Genomic DNA, 27,064 nt, shown 5'->3' on the forward strand with positions numbered 1-27,064 from the left:
TTCAAATTAAATAAAGTCCACATTTAATGATAATCAACCGAATAACTGCTCTACTCAGTAACATTTGCAGTCAATTTATGTGTTTCGTAGGATATCACACCTGCATAATGATCAGCTGCTTCAACTTGCGATCGAAAACTATGAGTTAAAGCAATCAATTTACAAAAAGGAGCTGGAAGAACTAAAGTGGTATGATCTAGTTTTTTAGAATTTTGTCAATGCTATGATCTATCATTTGAGTTTTCCAGGACTTTTATTTAATATATTCAATGCTATGATCAATAATTTGTGGGTTCACAAAACATTATTTTCATTTGGGGTATAAGTAAGATGGGGTCTTAGTGGCATGGGATTTGGCAGGGATAAAACTAAGCTACCTTGCTATAGCTGCTGCCACTTCCGTCCCACATGACTCTTACATACGAATGTTAGTGGCCAAGAGTGCTATAATAATCACAGTTGCAGATGATTTCTATGACTTGGAAGGCCTCACTGATGCAGTCAGAAGCTATTAAAATTCTGTAAAATTTTCCCTCTCAGTAGTAAAAAACACACCAAAGAAACTTTTCTTAACAAGAACAAATATCAATGACCCCATTTTCTTAATTAAGTTCTTGTAAATCACATATGGGACTCGAATGGCTTAAGTGGCCACAGCAAAGTCATATTCCAAGCTCTGGATAATCTTGTGAGTGAAGCTTCTACCAAGTACCTTCAACAAGTTGGAATTTATGATGACATAACTAACAGCATGCAAGATCTTGTAAGTATAAAACCTCGATTATGATGTGATTTTCAACTTTGTTCTTTCATGAGAGAAAATAACATGGCAAACTTGTTACTTCTGTGAAGTGGTATGAAACATTCTATTCTTGTCTCATAGAAGCAAAGTGGAGCAAAACGGGACAAACACCATCATTAGATAACTACCTCAAATATGGCATGATCTCCATTGCTGTTCATACATTGGTGCTTCCAGCCTCATGTTTTCTTAAACATAGCTTATCAAATCAGAAACTGAGACCAGCCCAATAGAAAGCCATTACAAATCTACTTATGGTTATTTGTAGTTAACATATAAGTGAACTTGACATCAAATTTTAATCCAAAATTTTAAGGTTTAAATTTATAAATCTTTTTTTTCATATTTAACTTTTTTACTTCTACTTGACACGTGAGATTTTATTTTACACTTATATAGTTATATTTCCAACAGTTATCTAAATGATTAAATGTCATTCATGACTTTACTTGTCAAATAGTAATTAACAAGTATTTTTAAAGGTTTAAATATAATTTTGATGTTCTTATTTTTTAAAATTTATAATTTTTATCTTTTATTTTAAAAATAGTAATATTTAATTCTCATATTTCTTAAAAGCTATAATTTTAATCTCTTATTTTAAAATAAAAATATTTAATCCCAAAATATCAAAAAATTCTTAATTTAAAATAAGTTAACATCATTCTTTAATTCAAATCAAGTACAGGCGAATGATCCTTATTTTCTTATTTTAGGCACCAAACTAAATTCAAATATCTTATATATTTTTACGGGTTCCCAAATAAAATTACAATCTTATCCCTGACTTTTTTTTTTTTATGGAATATAAATATTTCATGTGTATCTACAGAAGGAAAAAGAACAGGGGAAAATAAACAGAGTTTTGGTGAACATGGTAGAGGACCAGAGTCAAGTATTGAAGAATCGATTGCTTTAGTGACAGAGATGATCCATAAAAAGAAGAAAGAGTTGCTTGAACATGTCCTTATTGAAGGACATTCTGATTTGCCCAAGGCTAGCAATCATCTCCAGCTGTCATGTCTCAGTTTTTCACATGCTCTTCAACTGCAGTAATCGATATGACTCCGAAACAGCAATGCTTCAAGATATCAGCAAAGCAATCTACCTTCCTTTGAGTAAAAAATCAAAGCCACTTGATGTTGTTCCTCTCCAATCAGTGCCAAAGGAAAAAACACCAATACCAGTCTCAAAGCAAATCGTGCTTTAAGCATCACAAGAGGACCACTTTTACTGCACATCATGTTTCACAGCCTGCTTTAAGAAAAGGACATGCAATGGTTCCTTTGACACACAATGTTGTCCGGGGCTTCCTTTAGCTAGATTTGTCGTTGTGGGATGTTAACTGTAGAGTTGGAAATGAAAAAATAAGGTGCATTCAAAATTGAATTTTTATCATTAAGTTTTAAATGATTTAAATGTTAAATAAAATATTATATTTTACTATATGAAACTTATTTGAATAAATATTTTTGTTTTAACTTTTAAAAGAATTAATTTATTATAGTCAATGACAATCTTTATTATAAATAGAGAAAAAAATTAATGAAAAAGCTACGCATGAAGAGAGAATATGTGAGAAAAGAGATTATGAATCAAAATCATTTTGTTGAAAGAAATGTCTTTATGTGAGAGTGTTATAATTTCTTGTAATCATTGAGTGTAGCACTCGGGTTTGTAAAATTGGAGTGAATTACAATCTTGTAATCATTTGTGTGATAAAAAAATATTTTTGAGATGATTTTATGTATATAGTCAAGAAGTATCGAATCATGTTAAATTTTTAATTATATTTATTATTATTTTTCTTACAATTAATCTTATATTCTTCCTAGAGTGTAACTAATTTTGTTTCTAAGAAGATTGATTACCAAACAGCTACAGAGTTATTAGGACTTCAATTCAGCATTAATTAATGAATTGATTCCCGGATGAGTTTAAATAGATTTTACCATCCTTTTACAAACTTCCATGTAAAATATTTTAAGTGTGTTTTGTGTTGCTTAAACGTTCTTATTGCAGACTTCCTCAACAATTAGAACAAGTGGTTCAGGAAGGTGTGTTAAAAACTGGATTTCAGTAAATTTAAATCAATTTTATTGTGTCTACCCTAAATTTTTATGATATGCTTAATGATTAAGTTGCAACCATCTCATCCCATTCACACCTTCAGGCCATAACCACGACCAGGGGTGGAGCCAACTCTAGACCAGAGGGGGGCAACTATTAAAGTCAAAACTTTGTCTAACAAATATATACACAAAATTTTATACACATTATTTGATTATTTATTTATTAACTATCTTTTTTACATATTACGAAAATTATTTATAATTGAATCTACCCTATTTTATAGTAATTTTCTTTTGAAGAAATTTTTTTCTAAACAAAAACCAGTGTATCAATTATTATTTTAACCATTAAAAACAATTATAAATAAAGAAGAATAAAAAAAAATTGTATGTTATTATCATTTAAGATAATAATTTTCAACAATCGTCGAATCGAAGAATTATCTCCGGTATTACTTGTACCCGTTCACATAGTTATACTTATAAATATATGAATTATATATCATCACCGATAAAAAAAAATTGAAAAAGAAGTTCGTTCAACCAAAACCAGTAACACTCTTTTATTTATATATATATATATATATATATATATATATATATATATATATATATATATATATATATATATAAATCTGTGCTAATTGGTTGCTTAACATTTTGATAAGATATAGACAACTAGCTAGCTAGACAGAAAATTATGTTGTGATAAAAGCAAAAACTTCTTTCGGGAGTTCACAAGTTAAAGATCACTTTCTCTCTCTCTCTCTATATATATATATGAATTCAGGATGAATATGATTATTTTGTGGACGGTGGTGATTCTCCAAGAAGAAAGGAATAGAAGAATGCCAATGAGTTGCTTGGTTTGAAACAAGGCACTGCATGGCCAGCTCCCCGAAATGTCGCAAACGTAAGCCCCTCGTATTCTTGATACCACCCACTAACCTGTTCCAAGGAGAGAATATATATAATATATCGTTAAAAAATAAATATTTAATGACAATACTAAATAATTTGTCCATAGACTTTAATTAAAATGAATTTTAAAATTTTAAAATACAAATAAAATCATTACTATCTAATCATACGTACATAAATTGTGTGCGTGAATTTCAAACAATTAAAGAAGAGAAAATAATTAAAAATAGAAATAACTTAAGGAAAAAAATAAACAATCAAATTAGAATAATTATAGCTAATATTTCAAAACGGATTCAGTTAATTTCTCAACATTCATATATTTTTACTGAAATTTTTATTTTTCTTGTAATTTTCACGAGACTTTACTAATTAAAACAATAAACATGAATTAAGCAGAAGTGTTATCTTAATTAAATCAATAGCTTCCTGTACGTACTAAAGTTAAAGGTTTAAGCAAAGATACGAAAGAGATAATTCAAAGATATATTTAAGAGTAGAGTTTTGAAAGAAAATTAAGATACTAGAGGATAAATTTCTGTTATTAAATTACAAGAGTAATATATATATATAATATGTTTAAATAAACAAAAGAGTATGTCCTTAAATTTACCAATTTATCATTTTTTTTATTTTAAAAATTATTAAATAAAAGAATATTTAATAGAAATAAATATATTCTCTCTTTAATTTCTTTTTCTTATTAAACCCTTTCTATTGAGCATATATACCTCTCTCACACACACAAAATAAAAGCAATATTCCTTCAATTCATGATCTCTTACCTCCTTTTCATGGTACCAAGGCCTCCATCTCTTAGTGATAGGCAAACCTAGAATACTTAAGCTGTATCTTGTTGATAGCACTGGCACCCTACCATCAGTGTCTCCACTGAGGTCAACAATGGAAAGACAGAAAACCATGCATGAGAAAACGTACGTGGTAGCTAGCACATGCAGGGACCTTTGTTTTGAACTTGAAGGTTGAAATAGAATATTATTTACCTGTAAACCCAAATCCTAAGTCCTGCTGAAATAAGCTTCTTGTAGATTGGGATAACAGAAGGCTTCGATTGTGCCCAGCCCTTGAATATGTTTTCACTGATTTAAATTAACCATTAAAAAAGGGTTAATATAGAGAAAAGAACAGGAAATATCCTATTACATCATAACAAATTATGAAGTTGTTCAATAACTCTATTAATTAATTTGGACAAGTACATTTGTAATTAACCTGACCAAAAAAGAAAGTGAAAATGAAATAGTATGTACTTGCAAATACTCCAATTCCTCAGATTGTAACCATCACTGGCATGGAGTGCCTTCTGAACATCTGGTCTATTATAAAAAGTTTTAGCATAATTATCCAAACATGGATCATAACCTCCCATGATCCGTGGCATCTGTAAACCAAATCCACAAGTGTCAGTACAACATATACCTTATATTCACAACTAGTAATGAATGAATAATGATATGTTAACACTATCTTTCTTCTCTTATCACATCATATATATTTTTTATTATATCTATACTTTTTTCTCTTCTTTTGCTTTCGCTCTCTGAGTCAGTGCATGTATATGAGCACTATGTATCCCTGCATCATTTTTGGTTATGAAATGGTCATCAATATTCGTTTTATACAAGTTATCTAACAACATATTAAAAGTAACATCAGACAATAAAACTTTTGTTAAAAGTTAATTCTCAATTAATTTCACTATGTGTGTGTATATAATTAATTATGCATTCTTTGATCACACTCACCATTTTAGATGAGCGATTCATCACCATTTTCTTGGATTGATCGTTTGACCGCGCTGTACTAGCGAAGCAGACAGAGGTGTAGAGGCTGTAGATATCAATTTCATTGTACTGTTTGAGTGTTTCATCCACTCCTTGAGTACAATCTTTGTTACTCCACGGATCACTGCTATTGAACTCACAGCTTGCTTTGATAGTTTTGTAAGTTTCATCAGATATCACTGCATGGCTCCAAGCATAATCAACCATACCTGACCAGTCCTCAGCATCAGATGTTTCAGGGTTGCCCAGCTGCAAAAAACTTAAAAATAAATATATTAAGGATAACATGTGTTATTTTCATTCTACTAGCATTAAATTAATGAGAAGGATTCAATCCACTAACTACCAGAGATGAAACTATGAAACGTATGTACGTAATTATTGATGAAAAAATTAATACATAATTATCTCTGTAAAGATGCTCATAGAACATGATGTGACTTTGCGTAATAGGTCATCGTGAAACTAACGTGTATAGATATGCTGAACTACAATGGAAATATTCTTGGTAATAAAGCAAGGTTCTTTATATACTTTGATTTTTATTTACCGCCTCTTCGGTAGATGCAAAAGTCACGTTAATTCTGAAAGAAACAAAAATTTTAATTCTTAAATTTCATTTTTAAGAATTTATTTTGAATGTGAAATTAAAAAATGTATATCTATATATCTTAAAAGTGGTTCTATCATATATACCATCTAAATTAACAATCAATTCCTCTTAACTTATTTTTAAACAAACAGAATTTAAGTATAGTACGTAAGTGTTTTTAGTAGTATATATTCTCCAATATACTACCAATCATAATTAGAATTTTGATTTGATAACCTACATCTATAATAAAGCAGCTTTATGCGAGTTAGCAAATTAAAGCTCCAATTTTATAATTAAACAATATTAATAAGATTTATAATTCTGCATTAAGTTTTGTTCTTTATAACACCTTTCTCAAGCACAATCAATTGGTTAAAACTCAATTCTTCGTTTGAAATCATCTTTCAACCTCGATTCTAAGATTATTTTTAACAAAATATGAAACAAACAAACTGTTTAGTAGCTAGGTATTATTAGCTATTAAAATTATGGAAGACTACCAAAATTCCCTTGAGATCAATGTGAAGGGAAGGGTCCTTGTTTCTATCGTGGATGAGTTCAGCTAGCTCCGGTACATACTTTCCTGAAAATTAAAGCGTGTCGCATGGTCACTTTAGTCTTTAGAGGACTATAAATGACGGGTTCATTGGTTTGTTTGTTAGTTTCAATTTAAGTAATCAGTACCTGCATAGCTCTCTCCTGCTATATAAAATGTCCTTGTTATATATGATGGAAACTTGAGGAACCAATTGTGCAGAAAAGTGTAAGCATCATTAGCTGTTTCAAACAGTCGATAGAGAGAGCTAGCACAGTTAAATTTATCAGAGAACATTGAAAAATTAAGCTAGCTATCTAGGAACAATAGAAAATGTGATTAACCTTGATTAAATTAAAATTAGTAACAGTTGATATTGATGTACACAACAAGGATATCAAAATTAAGACCTGTGAAGTCATCTCCCAGTCGTGCATATTCGCTGGTTGTATTTGAATAGGAAAAGCCAACTCCAACAGGAGATTCCAGGAATAAAATGTTGGCCTCTGCGTTATCATATTCCACTTATATATGTCAAGAATTCTAAGCATCAATTAACAATCATCATCATGTAGGGACAAATAATGGAGCACTAGTGTGTGTGGTTCAACATAATTTTATAATATTGTTAACATAGAAAGTAGAAACTAGAAAGCAGTAATTAGGTGGACTGTGTCAACAAATTTTAATATGTACATATGTTTGTGGTCCTAGATCTCACATTTCATACCTTTGTTCCATGAAAAGTTATTGAATTTAAGGCCCTTGCCATCGGTGTCCACTAAAAATGGGCCAATCTCCTGTGTTGCTCCATATCCCACAGAAGAGCACCCAGGACCTGTAGTTTTTTTAACAAAAATATAAAGGCACGTTGTCACCTTGTCAGAGAACATACATATAAAAAAGAAACATCAAATGAACTGGGGTTTAGGGTTTTAATGAAACTTTATTTTTTAAAATTTGTTAGAGGCTAGATCAATTTTAGTTTGAACCTATCAAACATAATGCTGGCACATTAGTTTAAACCAATCAAACATGTTGGCACAGTAATCAAAGCACAATATATATAAGCTTACTTACCTCCATTAAGCCACAGCACTAATGGTTTGTCTTGAGGCTTGGTCATGGCCTCATAGAACCAATAAAAGAGTGCTCGGCCATTGGTTTCGTTGACTGTGACATATCCAGCATAGTGCTGAAAATCTACAGGAGGCTGGCCAGGCAAGTTAGTCACAAGATCACCATTATTATGATCCCCAAAGCTCAATTTTCTCCTCACACCGCCCCATTGTCTATCTCTAGAAGAAACACTACTGGCCTTCAGAGATAGAAAAAGTATCAAAACTAAAGTGTAGATTATATTGTCCATAATATTATGGAAACAAGTCACAACAACAAAATTTTCTATTGATTAATATTATTCTATTCTATACTTGATTGATAGACAAAGAGAACTGCATACCTATTTATACTGACTGAGTGCTATGGATGGCTAGAATTTAGAAAAGCAGATTGGGTCGATGAGAGAGTCCAACCTGGCAATATCTTTATCCTCTCTTGTTGACTGGCAGGGATGATATGACCCTTGTCATGGATGTTAGGCAGCTTCTAGAGCATTCATGCATGCAACAAAATTGAGTGCAACCTCCAATATATTGTGTTCATCTGGGGGTGGTTCCACTTGAATAATTTATTATGTAGTAATTAACATGAATTATAAATATTTACGATGGTTATTTAAGAAATTATTCTTATTTGAATTTTGATTAGTAATTTCTCCATTTGATGTGAAAATAAAAAATAAAAAAAGTTTGAGAACAGGAGAAAGTGTGTGATATGATTGATTGTCCTAATTTTTACCAAAAATATTCTATATATAGACAGGTATATCATATTCTAAAATTAATAGTATTCGCTTCTTTTTTTTCTTGCCAAATAGATAAAAGACAATAAGAAGAAAACAAAATAAACCACACGGACACTTCGCCTATACTAAATATTAAATATTGGTTTAATTGAATTTGATCTGAAAATTATGATTTAAATATGTAAAAAGTTTGTGAAAATATTAAACTTCTATTACTATAGTTTATAATAAATAATTCAATGTAATTAATACCTTTAACATAATGTGTTTTTTTTAAGATTAATAATATCAATTATCAACTTTTTATTGAAATAATCATTTGACAAAAATAACAAATTCTTATCTCAATCTCAATAGGTGAATTTGACTACATAGATCATATTATATCATTGGACAAAGTTAAAAACAAAAGTTTGATACTTTTAATTAATACTTTTTTCTTCTTCTTTTGTACGTGTCCAAATTATTTTTACCAATTTTTTCCATCTTTTATTAAATACATATTCAATAAAATACATGTATATATTTATTAAACATATTAAAATACACGTACATATATTAAATATATATTTATTAAAATACATACTGACAATTATAATGCATATATATATATATATACTATGTATTTTATTATGTTTTACGGATATATTTAATCTATTTAAATTTATTAAATATATCGTATTTAGTATATCAGTAAAATTAATTTCCCAATAATATTTTTTTACAAAGGAATTTCCCAATAACATTAAATATCATATTTATTAAATATAGTATGCAGTGAGATATATTATTAAATGAAAATTAAGAGATAAAATAATAATATATTTTTATATCATCAAAATAATTATGTTAGACATTAAAATATTGTAAAACTTTTAGTGTTCTAAAACATATATTACAGTTATTAAATTTAATAAATATATTATATTTAAAATATATAAAATTTATTATATTTTATTGAAAATATATTATTTATTAAATATAATAAGTAGTAAAATAAATAAAATGATTAAATATTTAAATGTTGTATTTATTATATAATATATTTTTAATATTTTATTAATCATGGTATATAATTAAAATATGAACTATCTTTATTATTTATAAAAAACATTATTTTATTAAATATAATTGATATTTAAATTTAAAAATATGGTTAAATATTATATTTCATTAAATATATGTAATATATTTGTTAATTTTTTAAAGTATAATTATTAATTAGAGCTGTGAAAAAACTATTTTTAATTAGAGAAGTTGAATAGCATGATAGTAATTAATAGAAATATGAAACTAAAATTAAGATTAAATTTTAAATTTAATATTTGTATTTAAGTCTATTTTACTTTTTTTTACGGGCAGTCTATTTTACTACTGTATATCGATATAGATAGATATAGATTAATTAATGTAATTATTTTAATGGGAAACATAGAAAGATATGAAGAAAAGGAAGAAAAGAATTACTGTTGAGAAAATTTCAACAAAAATATACCTCATTGATTAATTAAATTTATAGCATTTGTATCTGATAATACATCATCATCTGGATCGAGATCGATCCTCTAAACTGAGAGTGCACCCATCTTTGTTCCTTACTTTTATTCTATATTTATGCTGCAATCATCAATCCCATCAAATGATTTCTGAAAAAAAAAAATACATTATTTAGCTATTGATTGTATTATGCAAGAATAATGCTTCCTAAAAGACAAATTAACGTTCCTTCACACACAAAAAAGGACAAACTAACGTGGTCAGCATGAGCGAAGGAGAATTTATTGGTTAGAATTATGACGCTTCTGCAGTTCTTGTTTAAGAGTCGATTAAACATTTCAATCAAAGTACATCAAAGATACCCTGTGTTTTTTATATCCACTAGATAAAACTTTGATGAAAAGAGATTTATCTTTCAGTAATTTAAGGATTCCTGTATTTAATATTGATTATTTAAAAGATGGATTATGATTAGATATTTAAAAGTAAATCACTAAATTGTTAGAAACATGCGGATTAGGGGTAAGTTTAAAAGTAATTTATATTTATACTTTACTTAAAATTAAAATATTCATAAAATACAAATGATACTTATTGATGAATTAATAAATGTAATTCCACCGTTATTATATATAACACTAAATTATATAATTATCAAGATTAAAAAAATTGTTAATTTAATTAATGATAATAAATTTATTTTAAATTTATAATTTTTTTTCAAAACTATAATTGGTGTTAATATTTTTTTCTGTTTTAATTGTTTGTCAATATATTATTTCTCTTCTTTTAATAAATGATATTTCTAATCTAAAATTAATTAATTAATAAAAAATTATAAATTAAATGTTATAAAAAAGATAAAATATTATTTTAAATTTACATCTTATAAATAAATAAAAATATGAAATTAGTGTTTGACGTCCTGATGATGTGACTAACTGTGGACCAGTAATTGCGATAAGCAACGTTATTTGGAATGATTAAACACAATTATTTGCTTAAAAAAAATTAACAAAGCATTTGTGAGTGGCTTTTCATGTTTATCATCAAATCTCAAGGCTTAACTCTAAATACGTGGTGGAAACTGGAAACTGGAAACTGGAAACCACAAAATTAGAGTACGGTGGGAGCAGAGAAAATTATCGGTGAAATAAAATGAGTAAAGATCAGAGAATATTTTTAATGGTATTCACATAACTAATACAACTTTTGTCACTACAATTTTATTTTTTTTACAATGAAAGTTTTTATTAATAAGTTATTTAATTTACAAATATTCTATTTTTTTATTTAATGCAAACTTAAGTAATTTATCGGTAATAATTATTTATATAAGTAATTCTTTTAATTTTTAAATAACTCAAAATCACATTTATCATATTAAAATAATATTTTTTTTATAACCACCTCGTTAAGCCACTTTGATTGTGAATGTTCGTTCTTATAGGCTGATATAAAAATACAAGTAAAACGTGGATGCCAATATATAAGTTAAAAAAAAAAGAATTTGGAATATTTAATATAATAAAATAAAATAAATAATAACAACTAGCTAAGAAAATATTAAAGAAACAGTTTCAGATTTGCAAACTAAATTTAAGAAATCTCCTTTATAAAGTCGATCGAGATTCCTGTTTCTGTAAGCCAATCAGCAGGCCTTGTGTTTTGCAGAATAGTTTAAAACTATTATCATTTATTTATTTTGTTGTGCACTTCATAAAAGCTACATACAGTTTTATCGATAAACTGATGAGTAGTGATGAATTGATTTTATCTTGATCATTAGTGTACACGTGAAAAGAAATCATAGTTACACAGTACTTATTACTTTATTCTAAAGACTAATATTCATTTAAGTTCATTTGTTGACATAGCTAGGCTAATCTTTTTTGAGAGAGAGGGAGCAAATAGATAGATTAATCTCTTGAATATATCTTGATTAATAATTTGAAGAATTAGTCTTTAAGTCTTGATCATTAGGGATACTCTTTATATATATATATATATATATATATATATATATATATATATATATATATATATATATATATGGAAAAAAATGTTGGGTAGTCTTTATTCGGTGCATATATAGTCATATCGAAAAGACCATACAAAGTCACAGAGGGCAAGCAGTATATATCTCTCTGCATATTGACCAACGACCATATTCTTGTTGATTGATGAACATGTCATTAGAGGAAAATTGCATTTTGGTATATATTCCAAAATGGTCGTTGCCCTCTAAAATATGTAATGAAAAGCTACCTATTTTCAAGAATCTCATCATCACAAAGTAGAAAGGTTTAGTTTTGTGGCTAACCTTGTGCGTTATGACTTGAACTAGGGGAACCCTAAGTGCCGAGAGGAATGCAAGAAGTAATCAATGCAAGTTGATCGTTGAACAGTGACTATTTGATGATGATTATTCCAACTTTATTAATTTGAAGAATGGGTAAATATCATCTTTAAATTATTCTTTTTAGTAATTAATTTCTTTCTATTTGTCAGTGTTCGAATGCAGTTTTTCAATTCGATCGTCTCAAATATTATTATTATTTGGGAAGAAATTGAAAAAAAAAATTGAATACATAACTTTTTTTTATCATGTTTCTTGTGTGAAATATCCATTATAATTTTATCGATGACTAATCTTTTTTAGAAACATAACTAATATTTTTATTAAGATCATTTTTCTAAATTACATTTTTATTTATTTATAAAGCTCAAATATACTTAAAAAAAATAAATTCAATTTCCTAGTTGTAAATACATTCATATTTAGCTTATTCAGCTGATAGGAGACATTTAGAATTAGAATAATATTACGTGATAGTTGCACAATATATATAATTCATACCTCCATATATACTATAGCCGAGGTGTAAGTGGGCTTAGGTAATGAAATGATCTTATAGGAACATGAAACTGTCAGAAAATGTGGTCTTTGAGAATTAAGATCGATCGACTAAACATAACATCACAAGAGCATTGCTACACACATAACAACAACTCGATCAACTCAGCATTAATTATATGGCCAATAATTAGTATAGATGTCCACCTGTTTAATTAACTGTAACTTCATTTTTATGTATTAATTTATATTTTTTATTATTTCAGGACCACCAAGTCACCAACACAAAGCAGGACTCTGATCAAAGGTAGAAAAACAAACAATGATTGTTAAGCTCAAAATGATATATTATAGATCTTCTTCCCCTTATTCAATATTTCAAGTAGAATGCGGCATGACTATAGAGCTGTTCATTTCCACCTCTTGGGTGCGGAAACTGGTGTGTGGCCATTTACCTCGATCGTGAAGGAGACACGTCTTCATATGGCAACTAGACACTGAACGTAAATGTTCAATTTGTCAAGAGTTGGAGTACATACATTAACATTTAGTGATAAGCATCAGCTTTTTTTGTCCCTTTTCAATTTTCTAGATGTTTAATAGGTTTAAGAACTTATAGTACCCCATAATCAAGTTAATCCTAAGATAAGGCGCACTTTCTAAATGAGAGATGGGATTAAGATCACGCAGGAATATGGAGTCAATTCATTGTCAAATCAATCAGAAATTAATTGTTACTGTATAGTTAAGGGCCATGCAGAAGAAAGGAGTGGGGAGCTAGGAACCTAGTCCACAATTTACATGAGCAATACTACATGTAAAAAAAATTATGGTAGGAAATATTTATTACCTTTTGATAATAATTAATATTTGTTTGTTGATTGATATTTTTAATAGAATTTTCTTTTAACTTATATTTATTTTTTTCATCTATAACATTTAAAGTCGAAACTTTATTTAGAAGAATCAAATTACTTAGACAAATCACTTGTTACAACATGTAATTAATTACTTGCAAGTTATAACCTTTGTATCTACTTATTACATGCTGGAATATTTTTTCCTCAGCTAGTTACGATTTACAGCACATGCATGTTTGCTACCCAACAATTGTTTCTTTGATTATAAAAATCCTCTGCCCTAGCTTGTTACTCCAAACGTGGAACTTGACCAAAAAGATTGAATACATATATAGACAATTCTGGCAGAAAAAGGTGTGCATGCATGCGCAATAGATAAAGCAAGAAATTGAACCGAGGTGAGGCGTAACCGGCCGGGGAATATCACTGGCAGTGAATAATAGATATAGTGGAATGAAAGTTGGATTTATTTATAAACATTGATTCTTATTACTTACTTCTTATTCTTGTTGGGGAGATTCGAGGGGTACACCTGTGGACTACGAGAGCCACCACATAAGGAGACCTGACACCACACTCTAACCCAAAACCTTAAGGCTCAGGTTTATGGGTCTTCTCCTCACTTATATGGTGTTTAACCTTTCCACTTCTACCCAATGTGGAACTTCACCTCACACTTGTAACCCAACACATCTCCCCCTCAAGTGTGAGTCTCTTCCACATGATAGTCTCCCCCTCGAGCGAAAGTCTTTATCATCCACGAGTATAGCCATGGCCACCTGCGGTACTTGCCCTGCCCGCTAGCCATTCTGGCTACCCCGCTCCACCTGCGGGGCACGCTGTACCGCTAGCCATTCTGGCCACCTGCGGTACTTGCATACTCGTCTGAGTCGGTCACCAACTTGAACCATCGGCTCTGATATCAATTGTTGAGGAGATTCGAGGGGTACACCTGTGGACCACGAGCCACCACATTTATTCTTGCTCACATTCTTGATGGGAAAAACACATCAACATATTAAAAACTTAATAACAAAATAATAGGCAATTAAAATAAATTTCCTTAAACTTGCAAGAATTTATTAGGAGTACCAATAAAATATCGAACGCAAAATAAAAATTAAGAGCACACAAAAGATACAATTTGTTTAACATGAAAAACACTTTAATGTAAGGGTAAAAATCACAGGTAGTTCAGAACAAAGAAATAATTCCACTATAATCAACAAAGGTACAAGAGAGTCTCCAACAAGTATACTAAAACGTGTTACAAACAGTCAAACCAAAACCAAACACCAATGCTTACAATAGAAAAACCAAAAGATGGAAAACACCAAATGCAAAGCAGGAAATGCGAAGCACTTATCTCTCTCTCTAGATATCTTTTTCAGAATCCAATCGGACAATTTGAATTATCACGTTTGTAGAACCTGTTGTCCAAAAATAAGTCTAAGCCAACAATGAACGAATCCACAGTTACAATTTGAAAAATGCTCTATTAGGTGTGCGAAAATCATAATGATTCTTCCTCTCCTTTCTCTCTCAATATTTTGTAACTGTTTTCCCTTACAAATAAGTCTCTCTCTTACACCCTAATCTGACCCTCTCCACTTAAACAAGTGAGACAAATTGAGTTTTCTCATTTGGGTCTTTACTCCATATAGGAAGGGAGCCCAAAAAATCCAACAAATCTCCCCCTCACAACTATGTGGAGGTGACCACCAAACCGGCGATCTCACAACAATCTTCAAGCTTCCCTCCTGGTAATGCCTTAGTCATCATATCAGCACCATTATCATCAGTATGAATTTCGGTCAACTCAAACAACTTAGCATCTAAAGCATCTCGTATCCAATGATATCTTACATCAATATGCTTAGACCTTGAATGAAAGGTTAAGTTCTTACCAAGATGAGTAGCACTCTGACTATCCACAAATAGTAGATATTTATCTTGAACAAAATCAAGCTCTTGCACGAATTTTTTCACCCATAGCAACTCCTTGCAAGATTCGGTAATGACGATGAATTCTATCTCTGTAGTAGACAAAGCTACACACCTCTATAGTTTGGTCTACTAAGTCATAGCTTCCCCTGCAAATTTAATCAAATAGCCCGAAGTGGACTTCCTGAAATCAATGTCTCCAGCCATGAGTCTGGAATCAATGTCTCTAGTCATATTTGAGCCAGAGTACCCCACCGAAGTAGGCTTATCACCACCAAAACAAAGCCTCTTATCAACAGTACCACATGCTCCTTTCCACTCGATTTCATTGCTTATTGACAACAAAATTTTACTCCACAAGATCGATTTTCAGCGACCTCCTGCAACTGAAAACTCATTGAAGCATGATATTCCTCAACCAGGATGAGGGCATGAATTGAAAACTCAACGCTTGAGCATCCTTTGTTGCGGGACTCTAACGTACGTGGCACACACACGACATCAATCATTGCACATGTTTCGTCAATGTACAAGTTCTGACATCCTCACCATAGCAACCGATGACATCAACACAAATTCCTTAATGCTATCGGTGTTGCAAAGCTTCAAACGTGATTAATGCTTGGTCCATTAATGAGAATATTACAGTAGTTAGAATCTTGGACCGTTGCCATTAAAGAAGTTTCTTAGGTAGAAGGATATAGTGGACACGAAACACTTGACTTTTGAAAGGATGACAAGTAAATATTAACCAAATGATCCAAATTAAATTAATAACCCAAATAAGTTATTTTGCAATTGAATGAAATTTGATTACCTTCATTTAAATTACTTTGCATTTTAAATTTTTTGGTATTTTTAAACTCTATCCAAACACGATAGAATTTTAAAATCCTGCATGCAAACACATACTAAAAGAAACTAAATAGAGCAAGATTGAAAAAGGAAAAAGATGTTATCTATCTATACTATTTACAATGAGCACAATTTCTATGTTTCTGTCTATGCTACTATTCTCTACAGCCTATACAAATTTTAACGACTAAACCAAAATTTCAAGGTAAACAATTGAATCATCTCTCTATGAAAACAATTCATATAATCTTCATGTCAACAGAGGCCATGCTACAATATTTCCAGCACCCTGTTTCTTCTGCTGCCCCCCAAAAGAACAACCCACTGCGCCTGCTCCCAGGAAAAAAATCATCAATCCAAAAAATTAAAATTATATATCTGTATGGATATATGTCTAATCACATCATGAACAAGTATTTTAGATCATCCACTGTAAGGCGACTTTGACGACCACCAGTTCCATCCTCTCCAAAGGCAGATGCAACCATTGTTCGCTTTTTTTGCTGCAAGAAGAGAGTACAGATTTTCTATCGTGAGTGACCACCCAATACAAATGTGTAAAGCCCAGATACAGATAAAAGCTTAAGAAATCAAAGACCAAATTGCAAGCACCAGAGAAAAAAGATAAACCAATGTACAACATTTTTTAAAGAAACAAATATGATTAGCCGAGTTCCATATTCTCTGTAAACCACTAAATTTTGTTCAGGAATACTATAATTCTTATATATATATATATATATATATATATATATATAAAAGAATCATCTTCAACCACAAAAATGTTAATTAAAGAAAAAGGCAAATTTTGCACCAGAACACAATTATATGAGCCCATCAATAAAATAAACTAATTATAGCCTTTATACCCATAATGCAGCAGCAAGACTTTATTGCATTAAGTATTTTTTTTTCTCTTATGCTACTTAAATACATACACATTAAATCTGTCTTTAACCCAAAAGGCATGTGCTCAAAGCTCCCATCAAGAATCAGAGTTATGCATAAACGCATACTACTGGTAAAAGAATATTCAGCAAACAGAACCCAATAAACAAAGGGAACCAGAAAAGGACTAACTCACTTAGTGAACTCATTGTAATCTATGCATTTATATGTGCAATTGTCCATTGAGAGTTCAGCAGTATTCCGATCTCCTTCCAAAAAGTTTTGTTCATTAAATTGTCCCTCAAGAATTGTTTTTAAGGCGACAAACCAACTAGATCAACTTTATCATTACTATTAATTTAACACATACACTGCCCTAAGTGTACTACTAACCACAATAATATAATAAATTTCGTAGGCAATTTTTTAAAAAAAAGCATGTTTAAGGCAACCTAAAGAAAATACCTGCAGAGCTAAAATACGGTCTTCAACTGTATCTCTAACGGTTAACCGTAAAACTGTGACAGGACGAGTTTGTCCAATTCGATGGGCTCGGTCTATTGCCTGATCTTCAGTTGTAGGATTCCACCATAGATCTAGCATAAGAACATGGCAGGCAGCAACCATATTCAGACCAAGACTAGCAGCCTTTAAAGACATAATCATAACTGAAACCTGAAAGACAACATAGATCATAATTAGCAATTATATTGAATACAGAAATAGAACCAAATAATATCACTTGTACCTCACTCCCAATATTCAAAAAACAACCAAAACCATTTCCCACTAGGCAGGGTTGACTATTGTTCCAAATATTCCTGACATGGAAAATTTAGAACTTCGGTTATTGATAATGTAGCTTTACAAACCTCAGGGAGAGTGTTAAAATCTTTGACAGCTTTATCTCTTGCAGTGACTGACATTGTTCCATCCAGTCTTCTATACTGGATTGAAGAATTCTTAAGACATGCTTCAAGTAAATCTAGCATCCTTGTCCACTGAGAAAACACTATAGCTTTCTCTCCTACACCGACTGAATTATTAGAGCTTCTCTCCTCAAACACATTTTGACTCTCGGGAATTTCATTTAAGGATTTCATTCTGTCAGCACTAGATGAACTACCAAGGCCATCAGTACTTTCCCCAGAAGTGCTCTGCACAGAATTGTTTTGGGAAGCACAGCATTGTGGTTTAGACAACAACTGCAACACCTCAAGTGCAGCCTTTATTTTTGAAGAATTGCATGGCTGAGCCTGAGAAAAAAACTCAGATTCCTCCACTTCACAACCAGAGTAATCAGGCAAATTATCACCAGCCTGTTCAGAAAAAGAACTATTCAGTGTGACTTTGGAAAACACTGAAGACATGCTTAGTCGGGTTGTGCAGTTTGTAGCAGGGCACTGATTGTCATCACCAGTAAGATGTTCACAAATGCACTGGTTACAAAAAACATGTCCACAAACTGAAACAACAGCATATTCAGGAGGGTCCTGCATAGAAACCAAGTAAGAAGAAAATCAGAGCAGAGAAGTCAGGCTTGGGATTACTAAAATAATGATATGGTAAATTGGTAATTATAAGATAATCCCATTATTATCAACTTTAACTCTTATCAAGCAAGAGGGCTTAAGAAAATAAATATCATACTTTCTACCTACCATGAAATGCAACAAGTAGAAAAAACAAGTCTCTTATTTTTAGTACACTCTTATTTTCCTCAATCACAACCCCCAACAGTACCATAATATACGGTTACAACTATCAGATTGAAAGCAGTTACAACTATCAGATGGCAAGCAGAGTGATAAAGAATATAAGTAACGAAGAAAAGGAATTAAGTAAAAGTTGTAAGCAGAGGTATTAGAAAATAGAAATTCGGAATAAAAAATATAAGATCACTTAATTTCTGATTAAATACTAGAGTATTGTGTTTTCTCAAATCACCATTGTTTCCCCTTTTTCTTTCTCTCTAAAACTTGCATTTTTCTTAACACATGTACATATGTGCGTACATTAAACATCTCATGCATACACAGATCAGTTACACTAATCCATATAACATATATTAATTTACAAAAAAAATACAGTCAAACATACATTACAGATACCACAGAGGGCCAAGGATGCCTCCAAACATTTTAAAAGAGATAATCGTTTTTCCTGAGGAAGATTCTTTGCCATCTCAACTGAGGATTTCCAGAGAGAGTTAGAATTGTAACGTTTGACAAGCAGAGGATGATCGCACGCTTGTCTAAGGCGCAAAAGCATCAACAAAATGTTAACATAGTTTTGCTTCACAGTTCCAGCATCAGCATATTCCTATGACATGACAATAGGAATTTAATAAGGATCGGCGTTAAAGTATACTACCAGGTACAATCCTCCTGGATTTGGAATAGAATAATGAGCACGACAATATTAAAGAGAGAGAGGAAGGGAGATTTTCATTATTTAAATGTTTCAAGACCATAATAAGAGTAAAGAACAGGTCATACCTGAAACTGTGCTCGGGAATCAGCCTCTAGTTTGGAATAAAAATCTCGTTCCTCCTGTGAAAATTCCACTTTTTTCAACTCTACAGATTTAGGTGGCAAGGAAATGATAGGCTCCCCATCAAGAAGTGAGCCTACAGCAAATAATCACCATAGCAAGGTTATATACAAGTCTTACTTAAGGGATAGCAGCAATTATTTAATAGAATGAATTCATTTATAATCAACTTGCTAAGGGTGCAAGAAATGGAAACTGTAATAATCTATGATTCAAAACTGTTTCTAACTTAATTTCCATCACGCAGATGGAGAACAGCATAAAATATTGAAATTGAAACATATTAGGAAACAATAAAGGACAATACTCTAGGATAGAGAGCACAAAAGATTATTTAACCAACTTAAGTGATGATGTGATTCTTGCAAGCAAGTTTACCTTTTGTCCGACGTAACATTATTGTTTTTAAGACAGCTTGTAGCTTTCTGTATCCTTTTGATGGACTTCTGCTGATAGGGATCTTAATTGTGGAACAGAATGAAGTGTACACAGCATAAGGATCATATCTTAAAAATCTAAAGTAACTATAGAGATCGTCAATTGCATTCTGGATAGGAGTCCCCGACAAGCACCATCTACGCTTGGCTCGAAGACCCCAACAGGCCCTTGCAACTTGAGTTCTGTGATTCTTTATACTCTGGGCCTCATCCAGGACAACTCTAAACCAAGCCACTTTTGCAAGAGGACGAGCAACAGCCTCAAGCATCGCACTGTCCAATCGCTTCTTTCCACTTTTAGAACTAGGAGGGCATTTCCTTTTCTTACTTGATATTGCATGATCATCATAAGTTCCTTTTTCTTCATCATCTTTGTCAACAAGAGGCTGCTTAGGAACCTCCATGCTGACAATTGAATAAGTCGTCAGAACAACATCATATTTGGCAAGCTCATAAGGATCTTTTGTTCGATTGCTTCCATGATATACTAGCACAGAGAGTTTTGCTTTGCAGGTTACCTTATTGTGCAACTCCTCGGCCCATTGCCGCAGGACACTTGTTGGACAAACAATAAGGGTTCCTGCAGATGGCCTTCCCTTCGCAGGCACTAACAAATTCATGTTCTGGTTTGGATTTCTACTAGACAAATCCTGACACATATTAGATTCGTTCTTTACTATTCCATTCTCAGGAAGCTGATCATCATCTGCATCCAGATTCAAAGTTTCTAATTCAAATTTTTGGGCATTGCTGCACTTATTCAGCAATGGAGGTCTTTCCTTTAATATTAAAGCTATGGTTGACACTGTTTTCCCAAGACCCTACAAGAGAATAACTTCTAAATCAATTGAGTGCAAGGAAATCATATACTTGTTGACAGTCAACTATCATCTCAGATTATGAGTGCAGTGCACTGACCTGATCATCTGCAAGAATTCCTCCAGAACAGTATAAACTTGACGTTTCCTTCTGAACCATCCATGATAGAGCAATTCTCTGAAATAGCAACTACTTTAGTTGGGGGTGACTCAGATACAGAGTAAGCAAGTTATCAGGGCATCAAAGCAAAAATTGGATTGAACTTATAAAGGAAAAGGATTGTATAGGAGTCAGAATAACAAACACCAAACCACCACACAAGAGACTTTGTAAATTTAACCAACAATATATAACCTCAAAAGGAAAGCAAAATATCTTCAGGAACAATTTTCAACCTTCAAGGAAAAAAAAACACTTTAGTTTCTGAAATTTGGAAATAAGTTTTGATTAGACAAAACACAATCATTGAAACTAGGACATACACATGAGAGAAATCTTTTTCAAAAACTGAAGCACACTAGTTTCAATGATTGTTTTGTCTAATCAAAACTTCTTAGTGCTTCTGTGAGCAAGAATCAATTACAGAAGTTTGAGGTACAAATAACTAATTATTACATTACACTACTAATAATTGATTCTTAGGCCTCAATGCCTTATTACTTGGATTACTAAGGCAGCAAGGATGAGGTGACTAAGGGTCACGATGGGGAGTTTACTTTTCAACCACCCTTCACACATTGCATGAAGGAGTAAGGTGTACCGCGTAAAACCTGCTGGGGAGGCGCAGCTAAGGAAGCAAGGATGAGGTGACTAAGAATGGAGGCTTTATGGCAGGCATTAGAAATGTTGAAGCACTGGAATATTTCATATTTCTGTCTTTTGTTTTCTTGTTTTACGAGTGTGGAAATGAGGAAGTCAAGATTCTGATTTCTAATTGGGGGTTGTCCATATATTTTTGAAAGAAAATACCTAGTTTCCATCATCGATTGATGCAATTCATTCACTTGCAAGATAAATCAAATAAAAGTTCCTTTTTCTGTTTGACTGGCAAATTCCAGATCCAGACATTACAACAGACCTAAAAATCCTATCTTTACATTTTTAAAGGAGAGACAACACCTAAAAAAATAAAAAAGATTGGACTTGCAAAGTAACCTGATGTCGTAAAAGAGGAACTGCCAGCAGACCATCTGGTGGACTAATCTCTGACTTTGGTTGGGATAGATCCTGCAACAAACAGCAAAAAGTTCACAGGACATTAAGATATTATGATATGTCCTACAAGCCTAGGCAAAATTTGAATATAGCAAGAATCAGGGAGGGTGCGGGGACAATTATAAACCAACTCTATCCCAAAGATAACATTTCAAAATAATACATGCATTACTGTCTCCACCAAATTTCATCTATTCACATCATACCTTCAATAACTATTAAAGGATATAATTGAAATCATGCCAGACTGAAGGGGGGGGGGGGGGGGGGGAGCAACTTATGTACATGGCTGCATGTGCGAAGAATACCCTTAAAACTTCCAAGAGCTATGGAATATAAAAGAAAAAGTGTCAACCTGCAATGCAACTCGTAATATGTACTGCTCGTCACGTGCCTTGGGCCTCACACTTCCCGCCATATAAGAATGAGTATAACCCCCTCTAGAAGATTCTGATGTAATAAGGGAATTCCCAAGCTCTGCTGATCGACTTATAAGTGCAGGGTGATTGATGTCTTCAGTATTAGATGTCTCAATACTTCCTTTTGAAAGATGAGAATCAATACTTCTATGTTCGATTACTTTGCCCTCTCCTTCACTCATAACACAATTATACTGCTTCCCACTGGCAATAGATGTCTGGGCATTATACAAAGATTTGTCTAATGGTTTTAAATTCAAATTTCCCATGTTTCCTGGAAAGTTATTGGCAGCTCCATCGACACCATCTTGATAATATTTGGCTTTCTGAGTTGTTGCAATTGTAACCCCATCCTCGCAGTTAAAGAAATCATTACCCTGACATCCAACAGCAGGGAAAATACCAGATAGTTGTTTCATCTCTTGACCTACACTGAACTCAGCATCATCACTGTGAACAGAGTTTTGGTAAGGCATAACCCGTTCGTCTCTTTCGGCTTTGACATTAAGTGATTGAACTTCACTCGAAATATATGAACAACAATTTGAAAGTTGCACTGACGCATTGTCTTCAAAGAGAACATTACCGGGAAAAGATGATGCATATTTACTATCTGCAAACCTAAATCGACTATCTTGAAAAGATATCCCACCATTAATGCCGGAATGCATGCCACTACTTGTATCAGCAAATAACTCCATTTTAGCAACCTTCATGTTCTTCATCATTTCTTCATTTTTCCGCACGTGAGGATAAACACCATTAGACAAACGACCAGAACTGTTGGCAACAACAGGTCTATCATCCATACCTTGGTAACAATTCAAAGATGGATAATAGTCACTAAAATCATTGGGAACATTGGAACCTTGACAAATAGAAGAATCAGTTGAAGTTGCAACATGTGAAGATCTATCAGCAGCATCCACATACGACATTTCAAAAGATGTACATGAGTCATTTTCTTGTTTACCAGAAAATCCAATAATGTCTTCCATATATGTTTCATAATCTCCAAAATTTAAATCAATATTCTCAATGATAGAGCCATGTGAAGCATCTGCATGCATAAAAAATAATCAGACTGCCGCCCAAGTTTCAAGTATAACATAACAATGATCTAAAGTAAAATTTTTAAAGAATGAACGAGTTGCCAATGTCTTTGTCTAATGATAACCCAGTAAAGATTTTTCATACATTCAGATTGTGCATCATATCCTATATGCTTGATTTGGCTGTCATTTTCACGCTTCCACGGAGTCAGGTTCAAATTATCTCCACAGACAGCTGCACAGCTTGAAATCGCCTCAGGAACAGGGAACCTTCTGTCTGCAATGTAAGCAGGCAACTCACAATTAGAAACTTCTGTCATTTCTGTGAAGCAATTTTCATCACTTTCAACCATGGAGGAGTCCCTGAAACCACCAGCAAGAGCATTTGGGGAAGAAAAAATCTGTGATGAAGGCCCCTGGTTTTCATGTTTACATTCAAGGACATAATTCCCTGCAGAATCACATAAACTAGTTAAGCCCCTGATCTCAGAATGTAACCCATCTGAAACCACTAAGTCAAATTTTAAGACAAAGTGGCACTTGAGGCACTAGTAAGTAAGTAGGCAAGAGAAACAGTCTAGACTCTACTGTAAAATATTAGTGCAACTACAATACATATTATATCCAATATTCAGAGTTAAAGAATGTTCTTCTAAAGTTCAATAGACTAATTACAACCAATAAGGAGAGGAAATGACCAAAAAAGGCCACATAAGTTTACATACCATTTTGAAGTAGAAAATTATCATGGAGGCCAGCTTCACCAGGAGAATTATTTTTCAATGAAAAATCCTCAGGACTACTCTGCAGCATGATATCCAGAAGATTAGAATAAAAGATAATATTGCATATGAATTCTAGATATTCATAAGAGGCATAAGGATTAAGTAAACAATCATTTTAATGATGTTTTCAAACATAAACTAATTGAAAAGACCTATAGGAACATAAAGCAACAGAAGCTATGACTTCTCAGTCTCCATGCTATTGTTAAGCCCCTTTTTCTGTATAAGAATCAACACCCACTACCCCATTCAGCACCTCAAAAATTTAACTAAAACAAAAGATGATTTCGGTGACACCGGCACAAACTAGTTATAAAATACCACATGTCCTTCAACATTACAACAAGGAATTGAAAATGAAAGGTGCAGAAAAAATCATGACAATATTCTTCATACATACGGTACAAAAAAGAAGGCGTACAAACAGATTTTACCAAGTTTCATGGCCCAACAGGATAAGCCATACATGATCCTAAGTCTAAGACTTTCCGACTCAATAAGTCACTGACAACTATTGAAGATGATTCTAGGAATAAGGGATTTAACACGACAATCGCATTTTGCAGTGAACATAGCATACAGAAGAGAAACTGAAATACTGCATCCATTGAAAATTAACATTGCAAGCAGTTCCACATCTTATATAATCAAAGAATTCAATCATACAAATGGCACCGAAACATGAACATAATTTATTGCAAACAATTGGTAAAGTTGAACAGTTGAATTCCAGTATTCCACTAAATCCGATCAGAATTCACAATGACCTCCACTCACAGCATTGAAAAATTGGGAGAATTCGTCGGCACACTCATTAAAGGCACAAAACCATACCTCGGAAGGATTGGTGTCCTCGTCGAGAACGCTCATAACAGTGTCCAAATCGATGCAGAGCTTATCGTCGTTGGCGACGTCTCCGTCGTCGCCCAAGAGATACGGGTAATCAAAAACCTCGTTTGCCATCATCGCCAAGAAGTTAAAAAGATCGAATCAAAACCCTAACTCGTTTTTTTTTTTTCAGAAGGCGTCGCCACAAAAGCAAAACCTCCGGTGGCAAATCTCGAAATCGAAGAGCGATGAGGTTTTCAATCCCATTCCAAAAAGGGAGAGAGGGAGGCGTGAAGCGCGGGTTCGTGAAGAATCTGCGGAGGTTTCTGAGAAGGTTCGTGAAGCGACTTTTCTTCGTAACGTCGTGTTGTGTTCGGAAGAAGAGAGAGAAAGAGGGAAAGTTAGAGAGAGAAAGGACAAAGTCGTTCGTGAATCGTGGATGTAGGTTTAAATAGGGTTTGGGGTGAGCAGGGGGGTAGGGGGTGCGCACGTTAAGAAGGCGTGCTCGCCTTATGATTGGGTTGTTATTCAAGTTATAGTGCGCGCGCGGGCACGGAGAATCACCATACGTCATGTCTATAGTACGACGCCGTATTAATTTCCACACAACTGGTAGTTACCGGTTAATTTCATTACTGTTGTTTAAGATCGACAAAATCATGTATTTGGTCATTTATTTTAGTTTTATTTTTTATTTTTAAGTTTAATGTAATCTTTTATTTTATTTTTTGGTTTGATTTAATTTTTATTAGTTAACTTTTTAAAAGATAAAAAATTAGACCGAATAAAAAAATAAAAAAATAAATTAAATTTTTAAAAGATAAAACTAAACATCCACTAATAAATCGTTTTAGAGATTAATATTTATACATGTGCATACACAACCAATTACATCCTTTTATTTTGACACCTCACATAGTATTTAACTAAATATAGATGGAAAAAATAGTTAAAAATGTAAACAACATGCTGCAGTTACAGTACACCACGTTCTCAGTCACACGTTTACGTTTTGCACCCTCTTGATTGTGGCCGTTGCCTCCTGCCTCCACCATATGATGCCCAACGGTGCTGCAATGACTGCTCTATTATGAGCAAAGACAGTATGTGTTATTGGTTCTGAAAAGTAAGGCAAAATGGTTTATCGCTGCCGCAATTTGATGCTTATTACAGGGAACGTCATACATCAACGTAATTATGCAGAAACCCATGTGTCTCTACGTGAAAATTGAGAATTGGGTAAGACAAAAAAGAAAGGTGCATGAAACAACACTCTTGAGAGAGAGAGAGGGTGAAAGGTAGAAAACCTGCAGTGCCCTAAGGTTACATTTTTAAATTAACTAAAACACTATTATTATATGATGTGACAAAATAAAGGAATGTAATTGGTTATGTATGGAAAGTCTTTTTACAATTTTACCCTAAATAATGATGTATGGGCATTAATCTCATTAATAA

The 27,064-nt window shown here is 32.3% G+C and overlaps 2 protein-coding genes and 1 long non-coding RNA gene across 5 annotated transcripts; 1 reads left to right on the forward strand and 2 right to left on the reverse strand.

Annotated features, from left to right (window-relative positions):
* Positions 1 to 3,518: 3,518 nt before the first annotated feature.
* LOC100819700 (serine carboxypeptidase-like 31) lies at positions 3,519 to 8,332 on the reverse strand. 2 transcript variants are annotated; one of them, XM_041008337.1, is made up of 11 exons: positions 8,193 to 8,332; positions 7,811 to 8,048; positions 7,461 to 7,568; positions 7,141 to 7,236; positions 6,880 to 6,972; positions 6,696 to 6,778; positions 5,562 to 5,849; positions 5,067 to 5,197; positions 4,800 to 4,895; positions 4,581 to 4,686; positions 3,519 to 3,822 (listed from the first exon to the last, which is right to left on the reverse strand). In XM_041008337.1, exons 2-11 carry the CDS (start codon positions 7,854 to 7,856, stop codon positions 3,676 to 3,678), a joined length of 1,194 nt encoding a protein of 397 aa, XP_040864271.1. In that variant the 5' UTR covers positions 7,857 to 8,048; positions 8,193 to 8,332; the 3' UTR covers positions 3,519 to 3,675. The 2 variants fall into 2 exon arrangements, with proteins under 2 accessions (XP_040864271.1, XP_003543072.1); XM_003543024.2 differs by lacking the exon at positions 8,193 to 8,332 and having other exon boundaries at positions 7,811 to 8,152.
* A 3,422-nt stretch (positions 8,333 to 11,754) lies between these two features.
* LOC121173330 (uncharacterized) lies at positions 11,755 to 13,818 on the forward strand. Its single transcript, XR_005887963.1, has 2 exons — positions 11,755 to 12,549; positions 13,218 to 13,818. It is a non-coding gene; the product is annotated as an uncharacterized lncRNA (long non-coding RNA).
* A 2,873-nt stretch (positions 13,819 to 16,691) lies between these two features.
* On the reverse strand, positions 16,692 to 26,047 carry LOC100792901 (helicase-like transcription factor CHR28). 2 transcript variants are annotated; one of them, XM_014765817.3, is made up of 12 exons: positions 25,613 to 26,047; positions 24,719 to 24,797; positions 24,139 to 24,444; positions 22,878 to 24,001; positions 22,463 to 22,534; positions 21,407 to 21,484; positions 20,430 to 21,309; positions 19,997 to 20,127; positions 19,599 to 19,820; positions 18,371 to 18,991; positions 17,964 to 18,173; positions 16,692 to 17,113 (listed from the first exon to the last, which is right to left on the reverse strand). In XM_014765817.3, the coding sequence occupies exons 1-12, from the start codon at positions 25,742 to 25,744 to the stop codon at positions 17,009 to 17,011; spliced, it is 3,960 nt and encodes a 1,319-aa protein (XP_014621303.1). In that variant the 5' UTR covers positions 25,745 to 26,047; the 3' UTR covers positions 16,692 to 17,008. The 2 variants fall into 2 exon arrangements, with proteins under 2 accessions (XP_014621303.1, XP_006594608.1); XM_006594545.4 differs by having other exon boundaries at positions 24,719 to 24,792; positions 25,613 to 25,746.
* Positions 26,048 to 27,064: the final 1,017 nt, after the last annotated feature.

This window comes from Glycine max, chromosome 13 (assembly GCF_000004515.6).
Source record: "Glycine max cultivar Williams 82 chromosome 13, Glycine_max_v4.0, whole genome shotgun sequence".
In the NCBI taxonomy this organism is placed as follows: domain Eukaryota; kingdom Viridiplantae; phylum Streptophyta; class Magnoliopsida; order Fabales; family Fabaceae; genus Glycine; species Glycine max.